This window comes from Lepidochelys kempii, chromosome 14 (genome assembly GCF_965140265.1).
Source record: "Lepidochelys kempii isolate rLepKem1 chromosome 14, rLepKem1.hap2, whole genome shotgun sequence".
Classification (NCBI taxonomy): Eukaryota; Metazoa; Chordata; order Testudines; family Cheloniidae; genus Lepidochelys; species Lepidochelys kempii.
In genome coordinates, this window is record NC_133269.1 from 13372399 (window position 1) to 13387196 (window position 14798).

Here is a 14798-nt window from a genome sequence, read left to right on the forward strand (position 1 = left end):
TGGAGCGTAGGAAGTTGCCATTTTTCCATAGTCGCTTTTCAGAGTAGAACAGCGCTGAACGGCACCACCAGTGGAAACTGGAATTCACAAGAGTGGTATAGTTCCATGAAGGAATGCATTTCTTTGTAAAGGTCTACATTTATTTTGGGGATATAAGCAGGAAAACAGTGAACTTTGAACACATTAAGCAGCTGGATTTACAAACTGTACTGAGAGAATTAGGTTTAAAATGTTTTGCACTGAAGGAACTTCTACATTTAAACACATTGTTTTATTCAGCTTTTATCACATTGAGTGGCATTTTTAAAGCAAAATGGAAATGATAAATTATTCCCACTGAGAAGTTTCCAGCTGTGATAGATCTAAAATAATAACAGTAATTTCCACTACACACCAGTAAACAGCACAGACACACAGTACTCCATCTCATCTTCACATAAAGATAAAGGAAGCCTTTTGTAAAATACAAAGACATATGGAAGTTCTGGGTCCTCAGCTTAGGATTTCTCATCATGCTACAGACGGTTTGACGGGTAAAACATCAATATTGATTCCCTAGCATCACACAACGATTCTGAAAGAGAACTTTCTATTCTTTCACTTTGATGACTGAAGACCAGCACAAGCACATTCAATAATACTGGTTCCAATAAAAGACAACAAAGGAAATACAAAAGCACAGATCTGACAATCACACAGTTTTAAAGGTAAACTATACGTTTCTTTCTGAGTCTGCATTGGATAATGGCCAGTTTTGGAATGAGACCAAAGCATTAAATAAAACAAAAACAAAACAAACAAAATGCTAGATGAAGCTCTTGTCGACCGGAAGAGGTCTTATGTGGTGAAGATGCTCACAACCAAATTAAAAAACAAACAAAAACAAAAATAAAAAACCTAGGGCCTGCTTCTTCAATCCTTCCCCAGGCACTGATGTCTGATTAAGGGGTGGAGGATTGGACTCCTAGCAATAACAGAGAGGATGAAGGCAAGGAAATTAAAACACAAGGAGTGGCAATGGTGAGGAGATTCAGGTTCATTAAAGCAAGTTGGGTCATTTTCAGCCAGGACTTTATAAGAAGATTAGGATGCTCCTTTTGCCTGAGTTATTTCTCACCAATGAATGAGCAACATTGATTTTCCATCGGAGTTTTGCCTGACTGAGAACAGCAGGATCAGGGCTCATTGTCTCAAACAGGGCTGTCCTTTCACTGGAACGGTTTTATGGACACGTAATTTTCCTTGAATGCACTTACGCATTTATTTCAATATAAACAAATCTTTAATTATTCAGACTACAATTCTTAACAATTCATGATTTAAAAAAAGAACTACTGCTCAGATCAAAGCTGCTGCATCTTAAAAAAAACTAAAAACAAAAACAAAACCAGAGAAAAGATCTGAAGCCCGAAGCACCTTCTGGTGAGTAATGAATGAAAGGAGGAGAAGTGAGTTAAGTAGATAGGAGAGGGTGAGATTAGATTCTTAGCAAGTCTAATCGAAGTTCGCCCGTCTTCTTCAGGACTCTGAAGTTTGTTTCACCTGACTTACAAGATCTGATGTACTACGGCTTGTACCTACTAATGAAACTTAAACATTCTTTCTGCAGACAGGGCTGTGGTGTGAATCGAACTGGTTAGAAATCAAGAAAATGTTTTTTCCCAACTGAAATCTGAAAATTTGGTTAAAAATCATTACAATTTGAAAAGTTTCCATTAGCTCTAGTAGGGAAATAACAGTGAGAATAAAAAGTTTCAGAGTAGCAGCCGTGTTAGTCTGTATTCGCAAAAAGAAAAGGAGGACTTGTGGCACCTTAGAGGCTAACCAATTTATTTGAGCATCAGCTTTCGTGAGCTACAGCTCACTTCTGCTAACCTCACATTTCCTTCCCCAGCTCATCAGGGGTTAATGGCTAACCTTCCATTGACTAAGGATCCCATTAGCATAGAAATAAGGCCATTCAGTGGGGCCCATAGCCAAAACCCAGAATTCAGTGAGTGACCTCCCTACAACTTACTTCATACAGCTGTGCTCTGCCAGATGGGGGAAGGTCCTTGAGATCCACAACAGAGAATTTGTCCATATATGGCACATGTACACCTCCCCAAGGTGCTCAAGGTATCTGCACAGAGCTCTCAGCTGGTGTGAAGAAACTTGTGCCCTACCCAAGGCTGTTATCTTCTCTACTGGTCCCTCATTGAGCTGGACCAAATAACCTGGGGACTTCCTGTGGCTGCAAGTTTGACAGCATGGAGGATGAAATCTACCCCTGATTTAGATTTCCCACTTCCAAATTTAGGTCTATGCACTAGCTTTATGCACAGGGACTGGGTTTCACTCAGGTTAGCCGGTTTTCTCTTACTGGAATACTAGCAATGCAACAAGGTAGTTCTGGAAAAATACCCTACTCTAGCTGGGTCATTTGGCTTCCAGAGATACCGCTGAAGAATGTTCAGAATCTCCTAATGGTTTATGGTTAGAAAGTGAGTGTGGACAACACAGGACCCCTTTCAAAAGCCAGTCACTATTCTCAAAAACAAAAACAAAAAGTCTGACAATGTTTGGATGAGGACCGGAAAAATGATTTTAAAAAATAAACAGAAAAAAAAAACCTCTGATAAAAGGTGTAAATTAAGATTTGCAAGTGCCTGGCCTGAGTCAGGTCTGCAGACTTGCCACTTAAAAATGATATGCCTGCGCCATGAAGTAAGCAAACAAGACTTCCACCACACGCACAGTTTAGTGGGATGCCTCACAGCAGCATTGGCCAGCCGTTAGTTACACAGCACTGCCATTCACGTGAGACGAGACGTTAAGATTTCCCAGTACCTTGCACTGCACTGGCTGAGCTCTCCATTATTACATCATCCAGCATTAGATCTAAAAGAATGAAACGACATTAATCATCTGGCAGGACGCGCGGCAAGAGTTTCATTCCCCTTCAACCGTTTCTACAGTTCTCCTGTCAACTAGACAGGTCTGTAATGGCTGTAGCCCGAAAAGTTCTAATAATGTTCTCTCCTAGATATCTTTTATGGTGAGTGGAATCTGCTATCCCTGCCCCCTCTGATACAGTGGGGTAAAACTAAGGGCCAGATGCTCCTCCCACTTATGCCAGTGCTACCGCAATGGACTCTATGAGGTTGCAGCGTTTAACTGACAGAACTTTGCCCCCTTAAAAATTTAGGGCCAATTCACCCCCGCATAAGACCTATATATCAGTTAGTTAGTCCTCAAGACAGGGTTTGAGTAGGATTTATGCAAAAGCCTTGGCAGAGGTTGAATTTCACCCTAGCACAATATGCTGCTTGCAATCCTGCATACTACACAACTAGGTTCTGCATCTGTCATGTAAGCACTGTATTGGTATGCCCACATGTTTCTCTTTTTCAGATGCAGCAGGTTGTCCTAATATAGGAATAGACTAGCATTTTAAAAAACCGACCATGCAGTCAGTTAAACTAATTCCGACTATTAGCTACAACAAAAACTCAGTGACAAGGCCAGCTTCGGCATAAAGGAAACCCCAATGACTGCAATGGAATTGCTATCATGGATCTGAGGGTAGAAGTGAGCCCCTTATCCCAAAATGGCATACCAGTTACAACTACAGATGGAAAAGCAAAGCAATGACACCTACTTGTCATTGAGAGTAAAACTGGACATATCCAGTCAAAACCAACATTTTCATTGAATGTGAACTGAGAAAAGCTTTGTTCTAAAGCTCTTTGGAAGGCTTCATGTCTTTCTTTTTTAAGGAAGTTTAGCACTCAGCAGTATTCTGTTCCTTGGTAGACGATCTGGCGATTGCCTCTTTAATTAGGCATTTTACAGAACTGAATGCAAATATCCACATCTCCAAGGATGCTTTGTGATTCCTTCCCAGACCAGCCTTATGTCTGATTCATCTTTTTTCTCCTAGCATTATAAATAAGGTCATTCATAATATCTATATATATTTATTCTAATGACATTTAGAATGTTTTCTTTCCAAAACCAAACTATACAAAAGGGACATTGGCATCCAGCGTGTAGCTGTATGTTCTAAAGCAGCAGCTGTCACTCAGCAATTGTGTCTGGGAATTCAGACTACCCTAAAGCGCTTTCTATACATATTAATTGTTTGGAGGGAAAAAAATCCTTTGATATATCAGCTGTATCCCATTTAACTGAGGCTGACTGATAAGATCCATAGCTATGAGCTTTATTTATTGCGTCCACACTGGGTGAAGAGCCACACAGTACTGTTTACATCTCCCAAAGTTCACTGGGCTCATTGTAACACCCAGAAAGGAACTGGTTACAGTCTCTTCTTTGCTTGATCCACAGTTCTGAGCAGGAATCTGGAGATGCTATAATGTACCCAGGATATTAGAATATTCCTTCTTTAGGGCCAGATCCTGCAGTGCAAGCAATAGGGTGCTGTGCAGTTGCAGAGCTCTGGCCATGCCATTCTCACTGCAGGATCAGGGCGTTAAGCCCTGATTCTGAAAAGCACCATATTTGGGACAACACATATGCATTGTGCTTAGCTACCATAGAAATCAATGGGACTTAAGCACATGCTTAAGAGCCATGCTGCAAAGGGATGGACTTAAGCATGTGCTTAAGTGCTTTCTGAATGGGAGCCTTAGTTAGTGATATTTGTGCTGCAGTAGTATAACTAAGCTCATCGCAACTTTATTAACCTTTCAGAGTTAACATTACCGGCTTTCAGATTGCTAGCACAAGCTCCTGATCAGAGACAGACTCTTAAACATCACTGACGTGCGTCGAAGATAAAAAATGAAATGTGAAAGAAGTGGAGACAAGTAATAAGGAGACAGAATGGGAGAGGGTAACAAGAGAGAGATACCATGAAGAGATGGGCACTTGAAAAAAATGCAACCAGAACAGAAAGCATGCAAGATGGAGAAGAGTACCTCTGGCCTTTGACCTCTGACCTGAATGTTATTTCCTGCTTTTTCAACCAAACCAAAACTGAAGTAAAAAGAAAAAGGTCAGGTTTTTAGATTTTTGACAGAGTCTGTAGGTCTAGCATCCTTCCATCACGCTAACAGAATTTTTAAAGCTACATTATTCTAAGAGGGCCACAAGTTTGTGTCAAGTTTATCGTTCAATTTATCTCACATCAATGACAGTTCATCTGGTTAATTTGTCTTATTGAATTCTTTTTCAATCTGTATTTCTCAAGCAAACTCATTGATATGTATCTATAGGGTGTTTTTTAAAAGCATTTCTAGAATAAGATGGCTTCATTATTTTATTACATCCTTGAATAGCCCTAGAGCTACTTTGCCAACAAATAAACCTGCCTGATAAATGAGACAGGTAATGTTGCTGTGGCATTACAAGGCTGTAATAAACCAAATAGTGAATCCAGTTATCAGCAACAGTGCTCAAGACTTGGAGGATTTATGGCCTAGTCTGACACTGTTGATCTTTACATTTGTCACTATTTGTGTAACGCTGAGTTGTGCTATCCACGAAGCTCCAGGTTTGGGTTTTTGGGTTTTAAATAACCCTGTATGAAAAGGTCATTGCAAATCATGCAGGCATTGAAAGGTTTCCATGGCTTCCTGCTCAGCCTAACATGGCGCTGTTTCCTTCATGCAAATTTCATAGCTTGGACATGCTTTTTTTTGGAGGAGAATGATCATCAGATGCTAGGCAGGGGTTAGGGGATTGTGTCAAAGGTCAAGCAGGACTCAGAAAGATGTGGAAAGACTACCGACCAGCCATCTGTTTCTCCTTACTCCTTCTCTTTTTCTCCAGCCGGCGAAGTCTCTTCTCCTCCCGTCTCTTGGCTTCTTCCTCCTCCTGGTGCTGCCGACACTTGTGGAAATTCTCCACCACGACCCCCACGAACATGTTGAGGACGAAGAAGGCCACAATCAGCAGGAAGGAGATGAAGTAGAGGAGCATCCAAGGGTTATAGTTCATAACTGGCTACAGGATGGAGGGAGATAGATGCCAGTTGAATTGCAACAGGCAGAGTATGGAGCAAACTGATTCTTGCTAGTCAGGGTTGAGCTGGGATGTTAACGAAAGCAATGTGGAAGTTGCACGTCCGGCTGCAGTTTGGGGGTTGGATGGGCCTGAGCTGCAGCCTGAGCCGCAACATCCACATGGCTATTTTTAGCACACTAGCTCGAGCCCCACTAGCGCAAGTCTGTCTATGGAGGCTGGGAGGCTTGCTTCCAGCTGCAGTGCAGTGTAGACATACCCTGAGGAGGTAGATGGAGCAGAACAGCAAGGCCCGCTTTCTCAAAAGCAGCTAGAGATGTTGAGTGCTCAACTTAAGACACCTTAAAGGTGACTTTCAGACGGCAAGTGCTCAGCACAATCAGGCTCCTTTGAGGTGTCACGAGTTGGGCACCCAAAGTCACTTGAACACTGAAGAGTCATGAATGGTCTGTTGTGCCAAAGAGTGAGGCAACAGAATCCTTTGCAACTATCCCAGGCCAGCAATAATAGTAATCTGTACATATACAAAGTAGCAGCTTTCTCCGGAGGTGCTCAAAGACTCTTCAGGCTCACAAAACCCCTCTCAGATAGGTAGTGTTCCCCATTTTACAGCTACGCAGGACGTTTCTTCAAGCACCATAAGTGGGTACAATGAGCTATTGACACTTACGTCATAGCATGGTTTTGTTGCAGCATATAACTAGTAGACATGGGTCCCAGTTGGAACCTTTCATCTGATCTCTGTCATGCTCCCGCCCTGGTTTGGATAAAATGGAACCCAGATCCAAACCACCCCCCAAAGTTTCACTTTTGCAAGACGAACAATGTTTTGCAAAATGAAAACCAAACCATAGCCTCTTTGGAGGCTTCTCTCTACTAGGCATTCATCTAGAAAACATACCTGCTGGTCAACTCCTACAGCATCGAGGCCATCATACATGATGTCCACCCACCCATCTTTGGAGGCCAGAACAAAGAGAGACATCAGGGCCTAGAAATGTAAGGGAAAAAGTTACGTTTAGTTGGAACCCAGCTAATTAGATGCTCTCTTTTACCTGTCACATTCAACTCTCCTTTGCCCTTCTCCATTTTGGGATTTGCATTTGTGCTACTATTTTACCTTGCCAACAACAGGAAACTTTTGATGTCCAAGGTTTCCTGGCAGCAAAAACCTGTCAATGTCAGACACTGGTCTAGCAAAGAGGGCTAATTCGAAAACCACAAAGTCAAACACAAAGGCAGCTTCATTTTCACCCTCCAGGTCTCCACTGCTCACTACTAATTAGGTCCTACCATGCTGCTAAAATAAGGATGTGCTCCATCGGCAGTTGTAAATGAATGGGATGTTGAGATGCACTGGGTACAGGATGTCCAGCCACATTAGTCAAGCCCTGCTGCTAGATGTATTTAGTTTATTATGCAGCAGTGAAGCAATTAAATACACCGTGAAGCTACTTGTGCTAGTCTTATTCCAAAAGGAAGTGTGCGAGTGCTTCGAAGCATTGCATTTGGAATTTACAAATGCAGAGTGGGTGTATATGAAGTGAAGAGTGACTATGGCTGCTTAGACCCCTGTAAGAAAATCCTATAAGTAATTATGCATAGATTTTTAAATCAAGGAGGTAAAGGAGCAAAGAAGCAGATTACCATTCCAGTAATACCTGGCCGAGATTATCAAAATTATACTTGTGCCGGACCCATTTGTAGCTGGCTTCTGCACAGTCTGATTTGTTTGTGATGTTCCTGGTATCCTCCCCTTGGCAGACAAAAAACTTCCCTTTGAAAAGCTGTAAAACAGAAGAATAAGAGGAGGGGTAAATCCACTTCATCTGCCTGCACAGAATGGACAGCTCACTCAGGACCTGCTGTGCAGCCCACACAATCAAATCAAGTTAAAGATAAAAGCTTCGTTAGTGCATGGCACTCAAAGAGTGAAGCCTGGCATAACAACAGTGACAGTTTAGTTCAAAGGTACCTACTGAGAGAAAGCTTGAACGCCTCCTCTAACATAATTTAGGATACTGATCTTGAAGATCTCCTTGCAGAGGGCTGGGTAGCTCTTAGGACTAGGACTATCCTCTACAGACTTTTGCTTCTAGGGCACTAGAAAATCCAGCCCAGGCTTGTAGGTGTTACCATCTGATGGCTGGTTAGTGATATATAAGAAATGGTGGTCTCAATCCAGTTGCCAGCAAAACGTCTTACAAGAGTGGCTAACAAAATTAGCCCTAATTCAGCCCTTTTGATCATCTTTGTTGGCAGAGAAAAAGGAATGAATGCGCCAGAGAAATGGAAAACGCTCTTATTCACAAAGATCAAAGTGAGGAGTGGTGTGGGTGGAGCCTTGTTCTCCTGCTGGACCTGTGGGGTGGATCAATGAGACTTCTATTTCTAGGGCTGTTAACCCAGCAACTTTCAATGGCACTAAATCCCCTTGCATGAGAGCTGTTCTCCTTCAGTCGTTAGACTGCACTTCAGGAAAGTCTCTGCAAATATTTTTATAACCAGAATTTAAGAATGAACTCATATTGCTCCCTGAAGCCAGATCCTGATCTCCCTTACAATGGCATAAAACCATGGACTCCAGTGCGGTTACTCCTGATTTACACCTACGAGAGAAGTATCAGGTGCTTAATTCTAGATTTGTTGCATTCTGCAAAGCGGCACAGAAAATGGCAGTGCATGATTACTCTTGGGACGTGGCAATTGATGGTGAAATCTGAGCGAGCAAGCCATATTGGAAATCCTGTTCTACTGAGTGACAGTATCTTGTCTTGCATCCCTGGGACAGAGCATCCTTCTATTCAACATCTACTTTAGCCATAAAGCTTTTAGATCTAGGACGGCTATAGCTCCCTTAAGGATCCCCATGTTCTGCCTACAATGGAGATAGCTTCTTCCAAATTAAACAGGAAGGTGAACATGGATTTTATTACATTGCCTATGAGTGTAATAGGTTCATGACTAGGGGTGTAATACCATTCAGATGGGCCCCATTACACAACCATAAACTGGAGAGGAACATACAAGGGTCTGATTTGCAAACACACTGAGCACTGGCAGCTCACGCTTACTGGCAGCTCATGCTGAAGGTGCAGATTCTCAGCACTTCTGAAACTCGAAGGCCCAAAGTTTCAGAGTGACTCTGTCTTTTCTACTTTCTACTCCTGGCAGTTAGATTAATGACTATCCACATGCCACCTTGGTGCATGCTTCAGAAATCTATGTAATACAATCAATAAATAGCAGGCATGGCAATACAATCCAGTGGGCAGGAGACTAGACTGGGGCTTAGGAGACCTGGGTTCTATTCTAGGTTCTTTCACTTACCTCCTGTGTGACACCAGGCAAATCACAAACTCTCTGTGCTTGTGTTTCCTATTCTGTCTGGTCTATTCAGACTGTAATCTCTTTGGGGCACGGACTGCCTTCCTGTTAACTCTAGAAGATTGAGTCTTACTATCTATCTCCATTTTATACTTACATGGGGAAAAAAAAACAGGCTAATACTGAGCAATCTAACATTTGGTTTCTTTCATATAAATGATGGCCTTGCTTTTACAGTTATTCAGCATGCAGAACTCCCACTGACATCACTGGGAATTTTGCATGCTGAATGCAGGATCAGTTCTAATGTTTGTATGTAGTGCTGTAAATGTGTCAATGTGTAATTGTGACAACTGAATAGAAGACTGGGAGAGGCACTGGGGAAAGCGATCACAATTAGCAGAAAGGAAATTCAAACAGCTCAGTATGACAGATTTTTTTTCCCCGTTATAAACTCTTTTGGATCTGATTATTTTGTTTCATGGGATGTGCTTAGTTTTATGGTCCTGTTTAGGGCAATGGATGTGAAGTGTAATGGATGGATATTGCGCTGTACCTATACATCAATCTAGATGCAAAAACTGTCATGAATGGGATGATTCTTCCCTTTTGTTCTGTCGGGTTTGAATGTTATATTTATTAGTTATTTAAAGTACATTCATTAATGCAAAATGTTACAGAAGCCCTCCTGTCCACACTGGGAGCCAGTTTCCAAGCCAGCTTTGACAGATCAAATAAACTTCACCTGGAAAAGGGGAAACTGTGCTGAAATATCCATCAAATAGAATCTCTTTCTTTTTCAGATGATTAGAAATTATTATGAGGAGATGGAAACTTTTCTCCAGTCTCTTCCCTTGGGCTCCTGCACTCCAAGGACTGGCGATGACGACAGCAGATTGTATCCAGATTGCCTGACACCGCAGAACGCTCAGAAATCAATATTTTCACCAACTTCTAACTATGTGAACCTTTCAGAACCCTGTACTGAGTCTATTGGGACAAGTTTTCCTTTCAGCTTAGAAGCCAGCGGATTCCCAGCTATGAAAGTTAGTTTCTATTTTCCGGTTTCAGAGTAACAGCCGTGTTAGTCTGTATTCGCAGGCTACTGCCATAGGCTACAGGCTATTACCAGCAGGATAGTGAGTTTGTGTGTGTGGTTTTTGGGAGGGGGGTGAGGGGGTGAGAGAACCTGGATTTGTGCAGGAAATGGCCCAACTTTATTATCATGCACATTGTGTAAAGAGTTGTCACTTTGGATGGGCTATCACCAGCAGGAGAGTGAATTTGTGTGGGGGGGTGGAGGGTGAGAAAACCTGGATTTGTGCTGGAAATGGCCCACCTGATGATCACTTTAGATAAGCTATTACCAGCTGGACAATGGGGTGGGAGGAGGTATTTTTTCATATTCTCTGTGTATATATAAAGTCTGCTGCAGTTTCCACGGCATACATCTGATGAAGTGAGCTGTAGCTCACGAAAGCTCATGCTCAAATAAATTGGTTAGTCTCTAAGGTGCCACAAGTCCTCCTTTTCTTTTTGCGAATACAGACTAACACGGCTGTTACTCTGAAACTTCTACCAATGTGATCTATGCCATCATGGGCCAGCAATGCCCCTCTGCCATGTACATTGGCCAAACCGGACAGTCTCTACACAAAAAAATAAATGGACACAAATCGGACATCAGGAATGGTAACACACAGAAGCCAGTGGGAGAACACTTCAACCTCCCTGGACATTCGATAACAGATTTAAAAGTGGCTATACTTGAACAAAAAACTTCAGAAACAGAAATTCATTTGTAAACGTAACACCATCAGTTTGGGCTGGAACAGGGCCTGGGCGTGGCTGGCTCACTACAAAAGCAATTTCCCCTCTCTTGGTATTGACACTTCCTCATCCATTATTGGGAGTGGACCACATCCACCCTGACCGAATTGGCCCTGTCAACACTGGTTCTCCACTTGTGAGGTAACTCCCTTCCCTTCATGTGTCAGTATATAATGCCTGCATCTGTCATTTTCACTCCATGCATCTGAAGAAGTGGTGTTTTACCCACGAAAGCTTATGCTCAAATAATTTGGTTAGTCTCTAAGGTGCCACAAGTACTCCTTTTCTTTTTTCTATTTTCCGTGAGTTTAAAGCTGGGGAAAAAAGGGGACATTGTCTCTCCAACTTTAACACCACAGACAGGAGACAGAATTGAATTGAATAGTTTCCTTGGACTGGGATTTCCTAGTGGGACATGGTAGGGATCTGATTATATTAACTATAGACCCAAATTCTGCTCCGGTTAATCCTGGGGGAAGGACAGCTGAGGTGTAGCTAAGTTCATGTTCTGCTACAGGAATTCTGCCAGCCAGAGCATAAGTCCTCATGGTGGGGATGGTGGGGGCATGGTGAGGAGGACTCTTGGCTGACACTCTGAGCGGGAGCAGCATGCCCCCTCGGTCAGTGTTTGTTTTCAAGTATGTTTACATCGCAAATTAAGTTGTACTCATAGTGCCAGTAAACCTGCACTAGCTTTAATCAAGTTAACACAGGTAACAAGAGCAATGAAGATGTGGCAGTCCAGACATCAGTACAAGCCCACTAGGAACTCTGGCTACATACTCAGGGTGCTAGCCCACATCAGGGTCCATGCAGCCACATCTTCACTGCTAGAGTTATCTGCTCTAGCTAAAGTTAGTGAGGGCACGGTCTACCCACGCTACAATTAATCTGTGGTGTAGATCTGTCCTTAGAGAGCCGTATTACTGTATTACTGGTCAGCTTGAAGGGGGTTAGACCCACCCACTAACCCACAGATCTCACCACCCCAACAGAACCAGGAAAGAGGTTAAAGTCATACCGCCATAATTTTTCATACTCATTGCTGTGCCCACTGGTACTAAGGTGCACGTGTGTGGAGTCTAGCCTACGATTCATTTGAAAAGCCAGTGAAAAGTGAAAAAGACTCAGTGATCCATGGCTAGGGCTGGAATAATGTGGCTCTTGCTCTTGTCATGCTATTTCAGTTTCTGCACAGGGAGTTGCTCCAGAAAGAAACTCACCTTAATCTGGGCCCCTCAAAGACCTGTAGCCCGGACACAGTGGCAAAGATACCAAGATATTCCTCTCTATTTGGGCTTGCCTTTATTTCCAGCTTTGCCTGGATTCCAGTGGAACCAGGCAAAGAGCCCTGCAGGGAACCCACCTGGACGCCCAAGATTCCAAAGATGATGAAGAAAGCACAACAGATGACCACAATGTTCCCAATGGGCTTCAGGGATGACATCAGGGTTTCCACCACCAGCTTCAGTCCTTGTGCTCGACTAATGACCCTGAGGGGAAAAAGCAGGCACAAGAAGCAGGTTAGACACTGTCCTTGCAACGTTTCTCTGAATCCTTCCATGCTCTGAGGCACAGGTATAAGTGTGGACTTGGGAAGCAGCTGTTTGAAATGGGGAGTGGCTGAAAAACAAGAGCATACAAGATGCTATGAAGGGACTGAGATGTAAGGGAGGTTGGTGAAACTTCATATGTACTCAGGGATCCTTGTGTGTGGAATGGAGAAGATGAGAAGGTGCAGGTGGGAGTGCATACGTATTAAGAGTTAGGTACCCAGATCTTGATCTAAAGCCCATTGAAGTTAGTGGAAAGGCTTCTGTTAACTGCACTGGGCTTTCGACCAGGCTCACAGAAAGGGAAAATTACAGAGTACCCCCATGTCTTCTTCTCCCACTCCATTACCTACACCTCCCCAGTCATGTCCTTTTTAACGACCTTATTACAAAATGAATACAGATTTAATTTTAGTGACCTCTCCATGTAAAGCACATCTCCTGCCTCCAGGCCTGAGAAATTCTACTGTCTTCTGTTTGACCCCTTATGCAGCGCTCTCAGTTCTTGTATCTTTCTTATAAAGAGCTTTGGCACCATATTCCAATCTAATACAAAGTAGAACTTCAGAGTTACGGACACCTTGGGAAGGGAGGTTGTGTCTGTAATGCCAAAATGTTCATAACTCTGAACAAAGCGCAGTTCGGGCACCAGCTCCGGCAGCTGACACTCCAGGCCAGGCTCCAGCGGCAGCTGAGCTCCCTCCTCAGCACCTGCAGCTTTCTTGCCGGCAGCTTCTTTCCCTGGGTCCGACTGAGTTTGCAAGCTTGTCCCTCTCCCAGCTGGGGGAAGGGGGTGCGCGAAAACAGCGCGTTCCCTCCCTGGCTGGTGGAGGGAGGGTGAGACCAGTGTGTCCGCCTCCCAGCCGAGGGAGGGGCGAAAGTGGCGCAGACCCCAGCACTGGTCCTGCTCCGCTGGCTCCGGCTGCCTTGGACTGGCAGCCCCAGCATCTTCACTTCCTAGCTGTAAGTGGCTGCCCCCACATGGGGGTGAGGACAGGCAGCCCAGATGTGCCGACCTGTAAACTACAACACAGGCACAGTACAATACTTTCTTTTTTGGTCTCTGCTGCTGCCCGATTGGTTACTTACGGTTTCACCTGGTGTCCCATTGACTGGTCAGTCGTAACTCTGGTGTTCGCATCTTTGAGGTTCTACTGTATATCAGATGTGGTCCCTCTGGCCTCTTGTACTGCCAGAGATGGAGCTGATGGTTTTAATCTAACCCACTGTCACTCCCAGATCTATTTCCGGATTAGCACCTTCTAGAGCACATAGCCAGTTAGGATGTCCTCTCTCCCCCGACCCATTGTTCATCAAAGCCCCATCACTTTGTATTTTTCTATATTTTAATAAGAGGACTAAGCTTGTGTATATTAAAAAAGCCATCAAGTCATTTACAGACATATTCACAAAGGTATTTAGGGGCAAATAGGTTTCTAGTGAGATTTACAAAAGTACCATTGACATCAATGGGAGTTAGAGGCCTCCCTCACTTTGTAAATCTAGTCTTTATGGCCAAGCTGCTTACAGATGTAGGCATGGAAAGTCAGGCATTTATGCACAAAAAATGTTGCACCCATAGAGTGGTGTGTGTGTGTGTGTGTGTTTGTGTTTTTTGGACATCGGTTTGAAGGCTCCTTTGAAAACTTGGCACTCAAAATGTAAAGCACATGTTCACTTATGGGACAAGGATGTCTTACACTGATCCTATCACAGGCTCCCCAATGTCTCTCCCTGCTCAGCTCAGTGTCCCTCTGCATTTTCTTGCATCTTTGCTTTCCTATCTCAATAACCTGCCTCTTGCCATCTTAAAACTACCTCCCAGTCTGAGTGCTAGTCTAATCTCCATCTGCCCCAGACTGTGTCATTCTCCCAGCAGAGGTCACTGTGGACTCGGCCATGTGACAGTGATGTTTGGCTTTAATAAGGTGCAGGATGGATAAGCCTCATGCTCTCTGAAAGTTTGCATTATTCCTGGTGTGTCTCGGTGCCTATAGAGTTAAACTGCAGAGCTACATGCATAGCCATAAAATAATGGTGGTTTTTTGTTTTCCTTTTTTTCCCCCCCCACTAGGAATTGTTGGCTTTAAACAATAGCCTGAAAAACTAAAAAAAAAAAAA

At 43.4% G+C, this 14798-nt stretch overlaps 1 protein-coding gene across 1 annotated transcript in view; it reads right to left on the bottom strand.

The window, feature by feature from the left end:
* CACNA1G (calcium voltage-gated channel subunit alpha1 G) overlaps positions 1 to 14798 on the bottom strand; it is a 282700-nt gene that overhangs the window by 30722 nt on the left and 237180 nt on the right. Inside the window, exons 22-26 of the mRNA XM_073310526.1 lie at positions 12491 to 12617; positions 7629 to 7754; positions 6869 to 6958; positions 5736 to 5949; positions 2830 to 2880 (exon numbers count right to left, since the gene is read on the bottom strand). Coding sequence (XP_073166627.1) covers positions 2830 to 2880; positions 5736 to 5949; positions 6869 to 6958; positions 7629 to 7754; positions 12491 to 12617 — 608 coding nt within the window. The remainder of the gene's footprint in view (positions 1 to 2829; positions 2881 to 5735; positions 5950 to 6868; positions 6959 to 7628; positions 7755 to 12490; positions 12618 to 14798) is intronic.